At 44.0% G+C, this 20,000-nt stretch overlaps 1 protein-coding gene across 1 annotated transcript in view; it reads left to right on the forward strand.

Annotated features, from left to right (window-relative positions):
- Positions 1-20,000, forward strand: part of LOC133127998 (ephrin type-B receptor 1) — a 164,171-nt gene that overhangs the window by 99,865 nt on the left and 44,306 nt on the right. The window contains exons 4-6 of the mRNA XM_061241173.1: positions 1,495-1,650; positions 8,381-8,716; positions 17,074-17,198. Coding sequence (XP_061097157.1) covers positions 1,495-1,650; positions 8,381-8,716; positions 17,074-17,198 — 617 coding nt within the window. The remainder of the gene's footprint in view (positions 1-1,494; positions 1,651-8,380; positions 8,717-17,073; positions 17,199-20,000) is intronic.

Genomic DNA, 20,000 nt, shown 5'->3' on the forward strand with positions numbered 1-20,000 from the left:
CTCGTTTAATGAGAACTGCCATTTTTAAATAGCGGATGCTGATTGAACGAGTTAAAGCACCTGCTGTTTTTGATTGATCGGTATTTGCGCATACATTATCTCAGTCTGGATCATGATTGTCACCAAATGTCATCAGGCTATGCGTGACCTTGATTCTGCCATTTTAATTAAAGCGTTAGGTGCGGTGGGGAAGGTGAGGTTGTGCGACTCTTGCGTACTGCAGCAGTGCTACTTCGCGTCCCTTGTGGCGACGGTAGCATTTAGCCGTAATCGCAGCAGTTGAAATGAGAGACTGAGAAGCACGGAGAACTTCTAACTACCATGTTCAATAGGCACTGTGGGATGTTCTGAGGAAGATGTTCTGTGGTTTAAATCGCAGTCATCACTTAGCATATGTATCTAATTAGCCGTTGGAATTAAGTTGCGGTTATTCAATGACGTTAAATTGAGACGGACAGAGCGTCTTAAATGGATTTCAAGGATAGTGATTATATTGCTGTCCCAAGCGTGCACATTTATGCTTTAAGTGTATAGCTGGTGCACCAAACCAAACATTTATTTCTTGGTTTCATTTTCTTTTAGAATTATCCTAGGTGCTTTGTTGCTTTGTCTCCATTTGATAACTCCAGGCTTTGGGGAATATACATATACTCGGGAGAAATGAAAAATAACTCCAATGTTTTGTTGATCGGAAGAACATCTCTACTTCACTTTCTAGCCTGGGAAGAATACAGACTACAACTTCTATGAATAAGAATCATCATGATTCTTTTTGGTCAAATAAATGCAGGTTGAAAACGTGAGAGGCTGTCTAAATTTATGGACCTTGTCCTGGAATGGCATACGGCTGTTAAATAGCCTGGGTGGCTGATTGTTAAGCATTAAAGCACATTGTATATCACAAACAGCTGGTCATCAATCCAGCCCTGTATTAAGTCAGCCAGCCTTGTGTTTCCTAAACTTGTAGAAGGCCTTTCCTTGTTTCAGAAATTTATGTGGCATACTGATGAGGCAGACAGTTGTTTGTGAGTCTGTTTAGGATGTGTGACATCACTTCCTGGAGTCCTAATGAGTGTAGCTTTAACTCCATGTGAGAAAATATCTTATTTGGCTAGCTGAGTAGAAGGACACTCCACTGAAAAGCAGGCTTACAGTGTTTACTAAGGACATTCTACCTTCCTGTTTGAGGGACCTGGGTTTTATACACCATGTTAAAATTGTATGTTTGGCAGTTGTGTTGTGGGGTTACTAACATTGCGTTCAAGTTCCATTCTGACCACAGCGGCAAGTCTGAAAAAGGGACATTGTCTCTTGTGGATCAGTGAACCTATAGCCCTCAGTTCAATCACAATGTATTTTTCATCACAGTGCAGAAAATGGAAGAACCAAACCCCGCATTCAGAAAAGTGGAGCTGTCTTTCCCCTTTGGTGAACAAAATAATGGTTCCGTTTCTGCATCGTTGACTAAACTCTTCTCATTGTTGTCTCCCACAGCGTGCCCCCCAGGGACTTTCAAATCCAACCAAGGGACTGGGCTGTGCCTGCAGTGTCCCTTCAACAGCAGGTCCACGGCGGAAGCTGCTGGAATCTGTGTCTGCCGCAATGGCTACTACCGCGGGGACATGGACCAGCCAGACGCCCCCTGCACCAGTGAGTGAACCGTGATTCACTTTCTCAATATATGCTATGGATAAACTGGCCCGGGGAGTTTGTGTCCGTTCATTATTGGGATGAAAATAGGTTTAACATACAGTACACATCTGGAGGACTTTCTATTAAGGTGAAGTAAAAATGTGCCAGTATGAAGGTGTACAACATAGCACTGTGGTCTTGATTTAATCAGATCAACTCACAATGAAATTAGTTATTTTTTCTATCACAAACAGTTAGGATAGTTTAACAATAATGTGTTTGTGAAGGGAAAAATTTTAATTTGCAAACAGTATATTCATCAAAGTTAAGGACAAATGCTTATTGAGTTCGGGTCAATGTCAACTAAACAATCAAGCACACTCCTCATTTGCATTTTTATCAAGGATAAACAAATTGCCGGTTATGTACAGAATAGTGGTATCCACACCGGAATAGCAAACGCTGGCCATAAGTACCCTTGGCGAGTTTAAACGCGAACAGTATCACGTTCTCCTGCTGTTTGACAACCGAGAAAATGGGCCTCAGCAAGGGGTTCTGGGAGTCTTGGGCAGCGTGTTCACTTACCTCCTCCTGTCCCTGCTCCACATTCAGGTAGTTCCCAGGAGGGACACGGAAGTGGAGTGTGGTATGTGGGTCACCTGGAAAGACAAGGCAACTTAGTTCCCCATTCATGAATAATATTACAGCGAAATGACAATTCTATGAATGGCGACAATTTCGGTTTCAGTTTGAGTTTATCTCAGTCAAGTAGGTGTCGCTTTATTGTCTTGCTTAGAAGCCTCACTTGTAAATCTGTGCTTCTCTCTGTAACCAGACTTCGACAACTTTTGTACATTAGGCCTATGTAGTTCATTTCCGCAGCTGTGGTGTTCCCACGCTACCTTTCTCAACAATACCAGAGCAGAATGCTATGCAGGCTTAATACCCTGCCTGCTGTCTGTAGCAGTACACAGCTGACAGTTAGCTGGTGTTGTGGAAAGTAGCCATATGCTGCCACCTGGCCTCAGCCCTGCCTGCTTGCAAAGATCTGTACTGTTAGCCTAGCCTCACTTGGGGGTCAATAAGACTAGGCCCCTCAGGGTCCAGGGGCTAGCAGTGGAGCTCTGACCCCCGTTATCCTCCCTGGCTCCTGGGGTGTGGCGGGCAGATCGGCTCAGCAGGGGCCAAGACAGGGCAGGCCTGAGGCTTCACACCCACACCTTCATACTCCTCACCTAACAAGATTAGGAGGATAGTGGTGCCTCTCTCTCTCTCTCTCTCTCTCTCTCTCTGTCTCTGTCTCTGTCTCTCTCTCTCTCAGGGTCAGTGGTTTTTCAGATTTTGGAGGGCTGTTGGGGGTGTTCTACAAGTCCTGCCAGCTTGCTGATCCTCGGATGAAGTTCACACAATGGGCTCATTGTGCAATTTGGGTTTGAGGGAGGTGGGGTGGGGAGGGATCTTGGCTCTGGGAAACTTCTTTCTTTCCAGAATCCAGCTTTCGCCACTCCTGCAGACTGCATTTTTATTGATTTTGCTAATTGTAGTATTTGAATCCGTTACCATAACAGTCATAGCAGCCGTTGTAGCTGTTGTATTAACAACATGGAGTCATACTATTGGGATTAATTGCAGCAGTGGAGGCTATAGTAGCTGTGATAGTACACAGGCAGGCTATTACAAATAGTGTGCTGCCTTTAAGTGTGATTAATCACTTTACCTTCTTGAATTCTTGCACATTCATCATTTTTTTTCAGCAACCGTGGAACTCAGATGGTGCACACACTGAAGGGAAAAGCCCTTGCTTTCAGTACCGGGGAATAGGACATTGTGATTAGATTGAATCTGGGACATAGCCATACTGTAACTGTTGTGTTTGAATTTCTAGTAGCAGTAGAAGATTCCATTTGCAATCCTGGCAGCACGCAGTACCAAAGTATCGTCTTACTGCTTATGTAAAACAAAAAGGTTGATCAAATCAGAAGTGATCTCCCCATCCCTTCAGATGCAGAATACATTACTGACAATGGAAAAGGGCTCACGGAATCGGTTTACTCCATTAATTAAATCTGACCAGAAACAGTTACAATTCTCCAATGGGCTTCTCATTTCCCCAAGTGACAATATACACGATTATATTAATGTATTTATTTATTCAGCTATTGTTGGAGAAATTGGTTCAAGGATGGCTTAGATCACTCGTTCCACTCACCCTCGGTCAAACGTATTAATATTCTTACAAAACAGTTTGTCATGTCAAGTGGCTGTAAAGTCTGCCTGACCAAGAGGCTAATGGATTGGAGTGCCAAACAGCCAGTGAGGGTGGCCCCTCTCCCTGCCCTCTAAAACTCTTTATTGTCCTTACTATGTGTGTGAGAGTAAGAGCGTGAGCTGAAACAAGCTAACAAATTTTTTCCAGGAAACGCATTAAACATGAAAAACGGAATTGCAGTGTTCCTCTCTTAATTGCTATGTATAGCCTAGAACTTTTTATTCAGCAGGAGAAAAACTCAAATCTTTTTAATACCCATATTAATAATGAATAATGGATAAAATTATTATAGCGTATTTAGTATTAAAGTTAAATAAACAGGAATAGATGGTGAAGCCATTAGCCTTCGTTTTTTGGATGGGGTTTTGCATGTTGTAGTCCTCGAGGGAGTCCAGTGGTTCCAGATTTTCTGCTGAAGTTGCGTGGCGTGCTGTCTGGACTTCTGATCGAGGTCCAAACCTCCTCAGATCAGACGCTGGGGAGGAAGGGTTTCTGCGGAAAGCGCTTGTAAACCGGCCTAAGCTGGTGTAATTGCCGTTCCCAGCCTAATCCCCCGGACCGCGCCGGCTGGTCTCCCGCTGACTGTTCCGTACTGCGTGTCCCCCTGTTTCAATTGACCCGGTTTCATCTTAGCCTCTGGTCCTGGCGCACAGCATATGTGCTGTCGCTAACATGTGTATGCCTTTGCGTGCATACAGATATACCTTGTGTGCGTGTTCGTTGGCGCGTGTGCGATTGTGCGTGCTTGTGTGTGCATGTTCGTGTATGAGCATGACAGACTGCCGCTGATGCACCTGCTCCCTGACGCGTTCGCCCGGACGGGAGAGAGAGACAAAGAAAGAGCGGCGTGTGAGTCGCTTTCTAAAGTGACTGAAATAAACCTGTGCACGAGTACGTTTTTAAAACACAGCGGAGCGAAGTGTTTCGCTGTTAAAAAATGGTGGCAGTAGCGGATCAGCTGGAAGGGCGAGAGAGTAGCCCGTGCGATGTCGTGATTGTTTATTTCGGTGCGTGGGTCGGGAGAGGAAGCGGCGGTATTGCCTTTTTGGCTGGGTGCCCGAGCTCACTTCTGGTTTAAGTTATTACAGCGCCGTTCGCACACTTCAAAACCGCCGCAGCTAGGGTCCCACTGCTACTTCATTATAAAGGTGACAACAGTAAAAAGATTAGCCTGGTACCGCGGAAATAGCGAAGAGATTATTCCTGTTGCCACAGCAATAATATGTTGTTGTGTGGTAAGCCTATCGCTGTTGTTTTTTTGTGATTTTTATTTTTTTATTTTTGCATGGAAATCTGTCACCAGAATTCCGGGATCAATGATGTAACTGTAACCGATGCAGGAAACTTGTAAATAAAATCAACATTCGCTTCTCCAACTAAATGAATGCCAGAGGACAGGCAGTGGGTAACGCGCTCGACAAATTAAATCCAATCGAAAATTAAAACAGCCAAGGGCAGTCCCTAATAGTCTGCAAATCACTCGCTAAGTGGCAGTCACATCTGATTTCTCAGGCTGCTGTTACATCCCCAGCCTGAGAAGCTGCTCACAACAGCCATGTTCCGGTCACCCTTTCACCTCTTAAATAATGTTTATTTTATGTATAACACATGTTCACACAGCGTAGCATAGTGTTGGTGTGTGTCGTGTGTGTGTGTGCGCGTGTGTTTGTGTGTATGTGTGTGTGTTGTGTGTGTGTCTGCTTATGTGTGTGCGCGCATCCATGTGTATGCATGTTCGTGCGTGTGTGCTTTCTTTGCTCTCGGTTCCTGGGAGAGCTGGTTCTTAGTGTGGCTGTGCTGCACCTCTTTAATCTCAGCTCCTCTGACCCATTTCTGCTGCACAGAGGCAGGGGAGAGTCCTCTTGACTGCTGCAAATTAATCAAGGAGAACTGTGCTGCGCTGAACAGTATTGTAGCTAGCGTGCTATGCAGTGCAGTGCAGTAGCCCGCTGTGCTATAGTGGCCGATCATGCACTGTGCTGCAATATAATTTGTACTCTGCTGCACTTTAATGCGCTTCACTGTAGCGACTTGCTATAATGTGCCTTGCCAATGTTTGTCAGGCATCTGTACTGGTGCCCAGGTCTATTTGTTGTATACAATCCTATCCAGAAATAGACTCCCTGCTATTTAACATACCATTTATCCATACAGCTGGATGTTTTACTGATTCTGGTGAGGTACGGTACCATACTGTATATCCCTCCTCAGTGGGTCGTTGGAGGCCACATTAGTGTTTGATCTTCAGTGAGCCTTTGATCTTCAGTGGGTGAGATGAGGAGACCAGTTGGAAGTGTACATTTTTATTCTGGTGTTTAAGCTGACCCACAGCTAATTTTATGTATTATGAGTGAAGTCGAACTAGCAATTTCCCCGCTGTGTCAGATTACAGTAACTATATGCAGTATGTGGAAAATACATATAAGATAAATAGAGGTAGGCTGTGAGATTTCCGCTTTTCTTTATACTTTCTGGGAGCTAATGCCTTCATAAGCACTGCTAAAGCCTTCATGAAAATGTATGTCAATTGACATGAACGTGGCAGCACACTGGTATGTATTTATTATGCCGCCATCTAGCCCTCAAACAATTTGTCGGCATTTACAGTGTCACTGTGACAAGGCTGATTGATGTTGAGTCATGAGGTGACCACTTTTCGACCTATAATTTATCCGTGCTTTGTACTCATACAATTACCAATGTCAAAAACATTCATTTGTGCCCCGTTAATCAACATCATATCAGACCCCATGCCTGACGTTTATGTCTAACCAACGTCAAAATATTTGGTGGGCTACAATGACATTCTGCATCAACAACCTTGCCATTCTGCATTGTGGATCATAGAAAGCATCGCATACAGAGGAAAAAACGATCTGCTTCGTGCCCAGTTTCTTCAGAGCAGTAATTATGCAACAGTAAATAACAACATTTTTGTAATTTCTCTCTCTGCCTGTCCTCCAGCGGTTTGTCGTTTTTGGCTCTTGTCCATCACTGACTCGCTGTGAGTGCCCAGGAGGCATTGCACTGGGAGCTGTTGCGCTAGCAGCCGATTAGCGCGTGTATTGTGAGCGAGGTCCCGGCTCAACGCCGCGGTTCTCGCTCGCTCCCTGTTGGTTTTCTCTTTTTTTTTTTTTTTTTTTTTTTTTAGTTTAGTTTTCTGTTATGCCGCCAGGCCTGGTGTTCCACAGCACTGTGCCTGAGCTACAGTCACTCGGTTTGCCCCGGCAGAACAATGATTAATTGTGCTGTCTCCGAATATCAGGGCCGCCCCTGCCCCCCTCTTACAGAACGTCTTGTCATCGCAGTAAGGGCTAAAAACCTTGAGGTCAGCCCTCCACCGGAAGCATACAGGCTTCAGGAAGTCGTTTTTAACATATTTAAACAATGCACAGCTAGAATCTTAAGAAACACAACCATGCTTGGTACGGGAATAAGGCTAGCACAAACTCGGGAGTGCGGAAATATTTTATTAGCTTTTCTCTCTTGCTGAAAGCCAAATCATCACTTGTGTATGATGTCCGGGCCTACAAACGCTGAACCACACATGGTTCTGTGTAATAATAGCAGCCTGCGACTTACGCAAAGCGTATTTTCACAGCAGCTGAACTTACAAAGATTAGGTTGGCAAAATGTGTTTTAATAACTGTACGTATGGTACAGCTAAGATTTAGTTCACCGTTTCTCTCAGCACAACTCATGAAATTGCTCATTTTAAGGGGGTGTTAGCTGTCAGCTGTCGTGGAATTTAAACCAGACAAGCCAAAGAGCCTGCATTTCGTTTGCTCCAAGTGCATATGGCCTCGTTTTAGGAATCAGTCATTGGTATTATTCCATTCTTAGTTGACCTACCTTTCTAAATAAAAGTATGATAAAAATAAAAAAGTTAGTACTCTGACAGTACCCGGGGAGTATATACAAATGGTGATGTACTGTAGAAGCATTGACGACAGATCTGGGTCAAATACCTAATTGTTTTGGATTCAAACACATTTTTGTGCTTGATTGAGCTTGCCTGATGCAATTGAGCCAAACAAGAGGACCAGAAAGCGGGGTTTGTTCTTTTTGAAAGTAGTTCATATGTTCCAATACCCCGGAGAAGTTTACCCTGCTGAACAGAACAGCTCAAGCTATGTTTTGAAACTGCTGATAGCTGGTTGACTAGCTACCAGCTCAGTCAAGATACCAGCACTTGCTGGTTGACCAGCTCATACCCAGCTAGACCAGTTTCATGACCAGGTTGGCCATGCTGGTTGACCAGTTCATACCCAGATTGACCAGCTTGAAAATTGAGCTGGTCATAAACTGGTCTAACTGGTTATGAGCTGGTCAACCAGCATGGCCAACCTGGGATTCTACACCAGGGCAGTAAAGAGTAGAAAAGTATTTGTATCAAAAGCTGTTGTATTTGACCCAGGTCTGATTGAGGATCTGTTAAAACGACTCACCCTCTCATCCTCTCTGTGGGTGCGGTTGCAGGCGTGCCCTCTGGCCCGCGGAATGTCCTCTCCATCGTGAACGAGACCTCCGTCATCCTGGAGTGGCACCCGCCCCGGGAGACGGGCGGGCGGGACGATGTGGTCTACAACATCATCTGCAAGAAGTGCCGCGCCGACCGCAGGTCCTGCTCCCACTGCGACGACAACGTGGAGTTCGTCCCTCGACAGCTGGGCCTCACCGAGACCCGCGTCTTCATCAGCAACCTGTGGGCCCACACCGTCTACACCTTCGAGATCCAGGCCGTCAACGGGGTCTCCAACAAGAGCCCCTACCCCGCCCAGCACGTGTCGATTGACATTACCACCAACCAAGCCGGTCAGTACCCCTCCCTCCCTTAATCCACCTCTGTTACCGCCATTGTCCAATCTCTACTCAGATAAGATGAGATAAGATGTACTTTATTGTACCCCATGGGGTAATTAGTCCTCCCCATCCTAGTTACTTAGGAGCAATGTGCAGCCACAGTGCAGCACCTGGGGACCAACTTCAGTTCTGAGGCCAGTGCCTTGGTCAAGGGCAACGGCAGGAGCACACACTAATCTGACACTTAGTAGCTTTATCATTGCCGCCACCCACTCATTACCAATGACCAATCCGCTGTCTCTGCCCCTGCGTAAAGATTAAAATAGAATCTTGATGCCATTTTTCGGTGTCACAACTTAGTTTAGAGGGGTTGGAACTCTTCAAGTTGGAGAGTTTTGAATTTTCAAAGTTGGTGAATAAGAAAATTGAATTTTTCTTCTCCCATCTGTTAAATGAAGTCAGTTTTTTTTACCTGACAGTGCCGGAGATTCTGCTTCTTTCATCAAAAGAACCTGAGAGGTGTGTCATGCTGCGATCACTTGCTTCCTCTTCGAATGCTGCTTCTCTCTTTCACATTGCTGTGTGGGCTGATTAAGTGTTTACAGATCACAGAGCCTTTGAAGAAAAACGATCAAAAAGCAGTTTATTTGTAGTCTGAAGGGAGACTGTCTTGAAAGTGTAGCATTTAGGTTTAACCTGGAAAAGTTTCTTCAACAGAGCAGAATATGCTTCTGTTTATATTGGCTACTTATTGGCAGTTCATGGCTAGAACATTCTTCCATCCTCCAGTATGCACTCAGTGAGCACTTTATTAGATATTTATTACACTTATTTTTTAGACTTATTGGTCTTCTGCTGCTGTAGCCTATCCACTTAAGAGGTTTGACACGTTGTGTGTTCAGAGAGCCCTTTTGCATACCACTGTTCAAATATGTGGTTATTTGCAGTACTGTCACCTTCTTGCTTCGACCTGTCTGGCCCTTCTCCTCTGACCTGTCTCATTAACGAGGCCTTTTTGCCTGCAGAACTACTGCTCACTGGATGTTTTTTGTTTTTCACACTGTGTGTGAAAATCAGCAATTTCTGCAAAACCACCCTCTCTGGCACCAACAATCATTCCACGGTCAAAGTCACTTAGATCTCATTTCTTCCCCATTCTGATATTTGGTCTGAAAAACAGCATGTTGACCATGTCTGCATGCTTTTATGCATTTAGTTGCTGCCACATGATTGGCTGATTAAATATTTGCATTAGCAAGCTGATGTACAGGTCTACCTAATAGTGCTCAGTGAGTTTATGATGCTATTCTAATAAACATTTTGTTTCTTGACATCCAAGGCAATTGTATGGCTCCTCTTGTAACTTCTTGGATCAGTACATGCAGAAATTAGAACTGTGCAGTTAATGTTTTATTCATTTCTGACAAAAAGGTTTTAGTGATCACCAGTTGGAAATTGTAGAGTGTTCATGTACAAAGTTAATTTGAATCCAGTCGGGATCTGATGTACTCCTTTCAGAGTAAAATGTGCTCTATCAGAATCCATTTAACACAGAATATTTTACTGTCTGAACAATTTTGAGTGATTGACAAAAGCCAAAACGTGCATTAATAAAGAAACTGCAGGTATCTTTTTATATTTAAAGTGGCACGAGAACATGAACGATTTCCTTCCTTTCAACTAAAGCACCTAACCTCTTGAAATGTCACTGGGTTCAAACTTTTAACTTCCCAGTTGTGAGAGTAGCGTTGCTTCAAAGAGAAAACTCAGAGAGAGGACTAACCATGGCACTCGACATATTTCTATTTCTATTTCTATTTCTGTGGCATATGAATGCAACACATATTTTTATATTTATTCTCGATATGAAGAGAATTGTTGAGAAGTGCATGAATGTTAAACAACGCTTTGTTGAGGTGTTGGCCAGTCGGGCTAGTATTCTCCCTCAGGGTGAAGGTGAACAGCCCTCTACTGTAGAAGAGATTAAAGTGGAGCCTCAGAGTTCTTGGAGATCAGTCTCTGAGAATTTTGTACTCTGTGAGGTGTGGTCAAGTGTGCATCGTAAAACACAGCAGAATACTCATCTGGCAAAATAACTCTAAATAACGGTTTCACTCCAGCAGGCTTTCAGGAAACGTAAATATAATTACCAGCTGAGTTGAAAAAGCATTCAGAACACAGTTGAAACACAACAAAGACTGTTGTATTATAATTCTTTGAAAAAGAAACAATTCACTTCCAGGAACTAATTTTATATTGGCCATCCAGCTTGATGTAAATAACGGAGGAACATTGGCTATGCAGTGAGTTCATCCCAGAGAATAATCATTGAAGCTAATAGATTAGCCTGTGATGTATGACTGGGGGAACAGGAAGTTGGTTTCGTCATCCTGGGTTAATGGTTTGGCCTGTAATTGGGTGTTCTGCAGATGTTCTGTGTCATCCTGCGAGCTTCTGGCTTATTTCTCCAGTGCAGTGTAGAGGGAGGCATGGCAGGAGTATCTTTTGCGATTATCTATTGTGAGGAAAGTGATTTAATCTGCCTGTACAAGAGAACTGTATTATAATCTAAAATTGAAGGGGTATTTTTTATTATAATATACAGTTTACATTGTAAAATGTATAAATCATTACCACTTTCAGATGTTGCAGATATGTACTCTAGACTTGGTGCCCTCATTGAATATTTATGGAAGATATTCTACAATATAAGGACAATAAAATAATGCTTTAGAATATAGGGTATGTTTGAATCTATCCATGAAATTTCATACTAAACTTGAAAATTTTTGCACCTTTTGAATTTAACAACCTTATTGGCAGGTTGCCAGGAATACATTGATATATCCAACATTGATAGACATTTCAGGCATTGCAGGATGTGCTGTCACAGTGTGTCAAAATCAATCAATTGTTTGGGCTTTTAGTCTTATGTATTACCTGTATTTAACCCAGTGTAATCGTTATCTGATTTGATGAAACTAACTTTGCAGCCATTTGCATGTCATTTCAGCCGCTCTTAGAAGAAATCGATGTGTTGCTGGCTCGAGGGTTTGATTAAATGACCACTGGATGCTCAAACTATCGAATGAGCAAAAAGTTCAAGGTTTTCTTTTCTCTTTAAAAAGGTTTGAAGCGAACTTCTTGCATGTCTCTCCGTGGGAAAAGGTTTTACGGTGACATTAGCTGTACCGGGTGTCTTGGGAGCCGGTTACACCCGAGCAAACGAGCGCCGATGCCAACCCTCGATAAAAACCGATGGGGGAAATCTGCCAACTCGCAAGAACTATAGAGCGTGTCCTGCGCTGTGAGCCTGCGGTGAGCCCACGTCTGAAGAGAAGGACAAATCGCAGCGGTGGCTACAATAAGAGAACACAGTGCCGTGATGTGGCCACTAATCAGACGGGTGTCCGCTACTCCACTCACACTACTCCTGCCTGGCAGGTCTAGACCCCTAATTGGGGCTTACCCTTCTCTCCTCTCTCCTCTCTCATCCTGCTTCTATCCAGTCTGCCATCAGGAGGCTTTTCTGAACATCATTACTGTTATTGTATTGCATTTTAGATTACTGTACTATTTGGAACATCCCATTGTTATCCTGGCAAACTGTGCTCTAAGCCATTCTGGGACTGTTTTTTTTTTTTGGGTTTTTTTTTTCGAAACAGTTATGAACTTCCAGGAATTGGAAGATTTGTAAGAAAAGAGGGATGGCCGTAGGCAACATGGTCTTCATCAGAGACTCTCCGCAATCCCACAGCAGTGGCCTGTTTATCTGCTGCAGTACAGCCTTGTGAACAGAAGCAGAAGGGAGTGCTGACAAAGGCAGAACAAGGCCCGAGAAAGATAGTCACAAGTGAAAAAGTTACCGCTGGAAATAACCACCGCTCAAAATGAGGGAGGCCTGAAAATGGAGTCATTGCTGTAATTGGGGTCAGTGCTGAAAATCAGACGGTCAGTGTCGAAGAAATGAAATAGGAGTCAGTGATGTAAAGTAATGTGTTCTGTATGAGGAATGAGATCTGAAAATGACGTAGTTACACAGATTTCACTGTACTCAGCCAATCGCAGTCCTAATAGAAATAATATTTTGTCCCTCTGGCGGAATTCCATGACTTCCATTTTTACAGTTATGGAAAAATACAAATGTTTCTTTGATGGATTACCAAAAACCTTTGTGTAAATATAACATCTGTGAACTATGACTTTTTTTGTGACTTTGAAAATCATGTCAATGCTATACAGTCATATACTATGTGGCAGGTGCCCCGTTATCTTACGAGGATTGTGTCATCATCGTAAAATACGCTGGCAGCTACTTACGCTCAATTACAGAGTCTGGAAGTGCTTTTGCTGAAAGTTCAGGTTGACATCACCCCACTTTCTCTTACGCTTACATGAAAAAAGACTTAATAACCTCCACTTACCCTGTGATGTGAAGGAGGTAGACGTACTAGAGGAGGATAGGTGTGGCACGGAACCGTGCTCAAGAAAAGATGCCTCTTGGGATTCTAGAGTAGCTACTTTGCTCTAAATGCCACGCTCCAACACCCGGTGAGTGATTGTTCAGCTTCGTGTTGTCCTGTGAAAGATTTCAAATGAGAGCCTGAGCTTCTCTGTTTTGTTGTTGCGCTCTGCAGTGGTGGATTGTGGGTAGTTGTTACAGTGATTTATTAGCTCTGAGTTTTAGAGTATTAGAGCTCCAATGCGAGATTGTGCTGTAGCCGTGACGTCTCTGGAGCAGCGCGCTCATGCGAATGAGTTTATATCCTGCTCTTGTGCCGTCTGGTGGGTGTTGGGTCAGATCTCATTACTGCGGGAGAGACGGTGGGCTGTCAGTGAGGTAGAGCTCGGGGGAGAGGTGAGGATTTGTTTGTTAGCGGGTCGCAGATGGAAGCCTCACACATTTACCAGGAGGCCTGCTGTCCTAAAGGGGTTCACCCAGAGACCGCTCTGAAAATGCAGAGGCTTAACAGCGCTCTGCTGGGGCTGCCCATGGATGTGTGTGCGTGCCTGGAGAGAGTTTAAAGTCATCTCTCACACGTCCTCTGTGTGAAAGCATCCCTGCCACATCCTCTCGTGGGTAGAGTCACCTCTAAACCAGCTCCACAGCCTTTTAAAAAACGTTTTTAAAAAGCTTGTTTTCAAAAAGCTTGTTTTCAGGGAAGTAGGGGAGTGACCAAGCAGTACAGCTGGAATGCTAGTTTTTATGCTATTTATTTGTATATTTATTGTGTATTATTGGACATAGTGTACTGCAATGATTGTTTCAGGAAATATTTTACATTAAAAAAAAATGTTTGCACAAAAGAAATGCTGTATATCAAATTGCTGTTGAACTTCAGCAGGAACTGAAACTTTTTACACTTGGATAAGATATTGCAGTGCATCTGGTCTGGCATAGTAGTGACATAAAAATATTCAAATGTGAAGAACAGTCTGTAAATAAAAATTTGACTGACTAATCAAAAATGAAAAACCTACTACCATCAAGGTTGTTTCAAACGTTACTACATGCCCATAAGGAGAAATACACATACATCATGCGCTAAACGATATATCCGTCATTTGCGCTGATAAAGTATCCATGTGTCTTTTACGATTTGTACCACTGTGGTTTATGGAAATGGTTTATACCCTGGGGGTTGTCATTTTGTCATCGTTCTCCTTCACGCCCTGAGTCTGAGTTTACTCTATGACCCATATACAGCAGTGTGCGTGAATAAAACATTTCCTCCGCAATGAGGGAGTGTGGGGAGTGCATCTGGCACCCACAGCCAGGCTCAACAAAATAAGTATAAAATACAAAACAGAATGTGCTGGACAGCTTGACTTTGATTAATGTTAAGCCAAGCAGCACCGAGAAAGGGCAGATAAAAGTAGAGCAGAGATTGGGCCGGTGGATAGGGGGGTGGCCGGTTGATGTCGTGGTTGTGCAGGCCTGCCTCCACCAATCACTGTCACCGCTGAGGATCCAGGACCGTGACTGGACGCTGCAGCTGTCCTGTGTCGGGCCGGCTCTGTTGACCCGAGTCACTCAGTCCTGAGCCTGACGCCATGTCTGCACTGGCTCCCCAGCGCAGGGGACAGGGTGCTGAGTCATTCTCTGGCCAGAAGGCAGGAGTGTGCTCTGTCATTGATCCAATGAGGTAGCAGCATTCAGATACCTCTGTGTGTGTGTGTGTGTGTGTGTGCGCGCGCCGTGTGTGTGTGCATACACACATGAAGACACACACACATTTTAATACTTTATTTAAGTCCATATTTTCAAAAACATTATAAGGGCCCAAATATATTTCAGTTGCATTCTGATTTCCTTCACTTGAGTAGCATAAAGTATACCAGTAGGATCTATATGCAGAATAAAGATTTACACACACACGCACACACACTCACACATGCAGACGCACACATACACAAACACTTGCACACTCACACAAGCACACATACACACACACACACACACACACACACACACACACACACACATACACACACTCACGAATGCACACACACACTCTCACACACACACGCACACTCACACACTCATGCACACACACATACACACACATGCACACTCACACACTCATGCACACACACTCGTATACATACACACACACACACGGACGCACACATACACACACTCATGCATGCACACACACATACACACACGCGCACACCTACACACTTACACACTTGGTCAGTTTCAGTTATAAGAAAGGTAAACGGCGTTCTGTTAGAGAGGGGGGTTTGTACGATTGTGCTTCACAGAAAGTCATCGGGCGAGGCCTCCACCGCCCTGCGCTCAAACACAAAATGCAGGCAAAGCAATTTAAACTCCCCTGACTGACCGAAACAGAGAGCTCTCGCCGTGTAATTGATAACACAGCTCAAAGGCGGTCGACGGAGCATGAGCGAGCCAAAGACTCGGGGAGAGAAAGGTTAGCCTTGCCCCCCCTCTCACTCCACCTCACCGGCCGAGAACCCACTCCACTGTCTCCCAACACTGGAAATCAGAGCAAACCAAACACAAAGTCAGCATTCAAATGGAATGACTGGGTGAGGTAATGGTTTTATAGCGCATCGTACTGCAGAGTGCCTGTTAGCATCGCATGTGCGATGATACCTTTCTGCTGGGGAGCGGGGAAGCTGTTGATGCTGACACGCTCCATTTTAGAGCACAGAACCGGCATGGACAGCAAGCTGTCATAAGCATCACACCTGTTATAACCAGCCTCCATCCATAATTGCCCTTTTATGGATTAATAAAGTTGTCTTGACTTGACTTGACCACAGCACATCATGTGTTATGATAAATGATATAAGTGTGATGATGCATGCAGAATAACTTCGGCCGGTTCAGTCCCTGGATACATAATGATATTTATAACTACATAGAGTGGACTCCAGAATTAATGGCACCCTTGATAAATATGCACAAAAAGTACTGTCAACTAAAAACTAATACCGTTACACTCTATTTCTCCAACTTATGTAAAGTAGTGTGCTTTGATAATGATTCAATGGAATCAAAGTCTTACATTTTTTCAAATAAATCAGTCATTGTGTTGCAGTCATTGTGTCATTGATCCTAAATAGTATTGGCACCTTTGGTTTTCAGAAATGATGAGATTACGGAATAAAAAACATTGTAACAAGAAAGTTAATGTATTGAAATTAAAGTGTATAGTTTTCCTTGTATATATGTTTGCGTATGCATAACATATACATGATTATATATATTGTGTATTACATGCAGCCTTTTTTATTCATTTTTATCAAGGGTACCATTAACTCAGGTGCCCACTGTACATAATGACAGTGTTTTAACATGTCATGTGAACTGATATACATTGTTGTGACTGGCTGCCAGTCATAGTTATGAAATGTTATGAAATGTCCATGACAGTATGGTGTAGGCTTCAAGTAAAGTGTTACTTAGGTTAAGCACATAATACTGAACATATTTCTGATGTCAACTGCCACTATTGCCATTCTCTTACTCACCAACATTAGCAAAGCTGACATGGTCTTGATTAACACTCTTGAAACCTGATTGTTTCAAGCCAATCCTTTGTCAATGCCACTCCGTTGCATGTCCTATGTACTGTTTTTGTGTCTCTCATGGATGCCCCAAATGTTTATATTGCGTATTTTCTTTTGAAAGGTAACCCGAGACTATAACAGCGCTGTATAATGTGTGATATCGTATTTGATTTGTAGGTGGGTGGATGACTGCCTTTTTATGCTATTTCATGTTTTCAATCAGTGTTAAAACGTAATGTCTCGATGTTATGTAAATTTTAACGAGCCGCATAAAAAATCTAAAAGAACTGTTCTTTTTTCTGCTCCTCTTTGTTGTCTGTACCCAGCTCCCTCGATGGTACCCATCATGCACCAGGTCAGCTCAACCATGAAAAGCATCACGTTGTCATGGCCACAGCCCGAGCAGCCCAACGGCATAATCCTGGACTACGAGCTGCGCTTCTATGAGAAGGTGACGCATGTGAAGCACCCAGGCCAGAGCTGCCTCTCACACAATGAATGTATTTAGTCCGCTCTGCACAATACTGAATTGCCCTTGCTTTTACTTTAAACGCCTGCAAAATTTGGAATATGGATGTAGGTTCTCGCTGTGGCTAACATTAAGTAGGTTGGTGATTTTTCGAGAAATCTTTTGACAAGGGAGAAAGCAAACTGAAAAATTTGTCACCAAGGACTGTATGTGCAGAATTATGACACTGTGTATAGAGTTTAATATCTTCTACCATACAGAATCTTTGATTTGCTGTCACCGGGGAAATTTGTAAAAAAAAAAAAAAAAATTTAAATCTTAACATGGGTGTAGACCTCCGTGTGTCTAAAGGCTAAGCTTTTCAGCGATGATGGGAGAGATATATCAGCTGCAAATGAAAACAGCCACTGGTGAAATATGCTTCTTCAGTCTCGGGTGTGTAATTAAGCCTGCAGGAAATCTCACGGTTTTAATTTAAAAGAGATGAAAAAGTGATTTGATTTGCTGTCAGTCCTGTCATAGTCAGGCGTGATTAAAATGATGATGCCTTCTCCTGGCCGACGCTCAGTCTGCCGTGGAGCTCATTGTTTCTGCATAATGCCCTGCAGTACTGCAGAGACGTCCGTAGGGGGGGGTAGAAGTGAGTGTGCAAGCACTCTTGGTTGATGTGAAGCTGCTACAGTGCCCTGCTCAAAAAACTGCTGAAGCTAGGTTTTGAAACAGCAGGTAGCTGGGTGACCAGTAGCTTGACATGGTATAGCTGGTTGACCAGTTCTACCAACTCAGACAAGCAACCAGTTGACCAGCTCATACCCAGCTAGACCACCTTTATGAGCAGCTTGGCCATGCTGGTTGATCACATCGTACCCAGCTAGACCCGCTTATGACCAGCTTGACCAGCCCAATTATCAAGCTGGCATAGCTGGATTTTACTCCAGGGTAAGCATGCTATGGTGCCCACGTGGGCCGTTCGGTAAGGGCGTTTTGGGCCGTTCGGTAAGGGCGTTTGCCAGGAGCACTCACTGGGCTCTGAGCTCTCGTGTCTGGACTGCGCTTTAAGTGGATCGTACCGGCTTCCAGTTCTCGCGGCTCGTTCACATGTTGGCCCACGTAGCCTGCAGACTGTAAAATGGCCGCTGGCTTCTAGGAGAATGCATTAGAGGACCACATTTGTTTCAGTGACGATGCTCTCGTGTTGGTATTAGTGGCGTAGTGAGTGGCGGCTCAAGGGACACAGGTGATGAATTGGGAAATGTTATTTTTATATTATATTTGGAATGTGAATATACCACTGGTATATTCTATGTAGATATATTGGATATTACCCTTGCTACCCTATTACCTGTTTCTTTCTCTGTCTAGATGCACTGGTGATCTGTTTGCCCAAACCCAGTCCCAGCTTTGACCATCTCAGATGGACTCTAGACATAGAATTATAGATATACTGTAGATATAGATTCATCAGATCAGTCAAACTTCTTCCTAAATCCTGTAAAGCATAGTTTCCACTTAATCCATTTTAGACACTTAAGACATTTTCTGAAATATTTATTGGACCAATAGAATGTTTGTCGATTATATTAATGGATGTGTGACTTTCATCATTGCTTTACAACGTGAAATGATAAAGAAACGTGTTATCTGACCTTGCCCTATCCACTAGGCCCACACAGGCCCACTTGCCATCATTAAAAACCCCAGACATCGACAGCGCAATGCGTGTAGCATGAAAAGACCCGTTTCATTCCAATTTCTGCTATTGAAATGTGAGTTGATTTTCATTCGCATCTGCTTTTATTAACTCGGTTTAGTGGTTTCGGCCAGCGAAAAAAGGTGGAGAGCGAGGGGTTGCTAGGATACCACCGCTTTCAGGCTCCCTCAGTCATTCTACTGGACTCACCCCAGAGGATTTAGGTGTGACCAGCGTCCGTCTCCTACCAATTAGATCTAATGATCTCACTCCGAGCCACACGGGGGCCGCGACCCCATAACCCGCCGCATCTCAAATCATCTTCCTGTTGATGAAATCAGGACCCGGCCACTGTTTACGGGCCAACCTGACCGATGCCTGATTGGCTCGCTTATCGCCCGGCCCGCAGGGAAGGAGACGGCCTAATCTCTGTTGTTTTGAAGTCGGGCTGCTCTCGGAGGACGCCGATCGGTGATGAAAAGCGCAAAACCCGTCGCCGGGTGCACTCTGGTTTCGGCCCAAACGAGGGAGCGTGAGAGGGCGCTGTCCTGAGGGGCCGCGGACGGCTTGAAGCCATGAAACGTCTCCGCCGCACGTGCTCAGTTCCACGGAGCCCCGGTCCCTGTGCTCCGGAACATTCTCTGAGACTCTTTGATGAGCCGAATACCTTCCGGCTTCCCGCCCCCATGAGAAACAGTTTAATTTCCCTAATCAGACACAATTATGTCAACAAAGCTGGAGGTTCTCCAGTACTCCTGGGTCCACACTCGTTCAGGGCTGGAATGTTCAAAAGTAGTTGTCCATCGTCTGTCGCAACAGCTAACTCTGTCTTCGTCTGTATCAATGCCCTCTTGGCCCAACTCTCTCACTGTCACAGTATGGTGAAGCAAGGCGCTGTCTGATTTGAAACTTTCATAAGAAGAATGTTCTCTATCTTCAGGAAATCAGGCGATTAGTACAAGTATATGCATGTTCGTCCACCCCTATGCATTATTGTGAATGAGTCATCAGCATAGATAGTGCTTATGCTTGATAAAGTATTGATAACAACTTGTTATTAAGTATTAATTACAGCTTAGTATTACTAACAACTT

Source organism: Conger conger, chromosome 5, assembly GCF_963514075.1.
Source record: "Conger conger chromosome 5, fConCon1.1, whole genome shotgun sequence".
Lineage (NCBI taxonomy): Eukaryota > Metazoa > Chordata > Actinopteri > Anguilliformes > Congridae > Conger > Conger conger.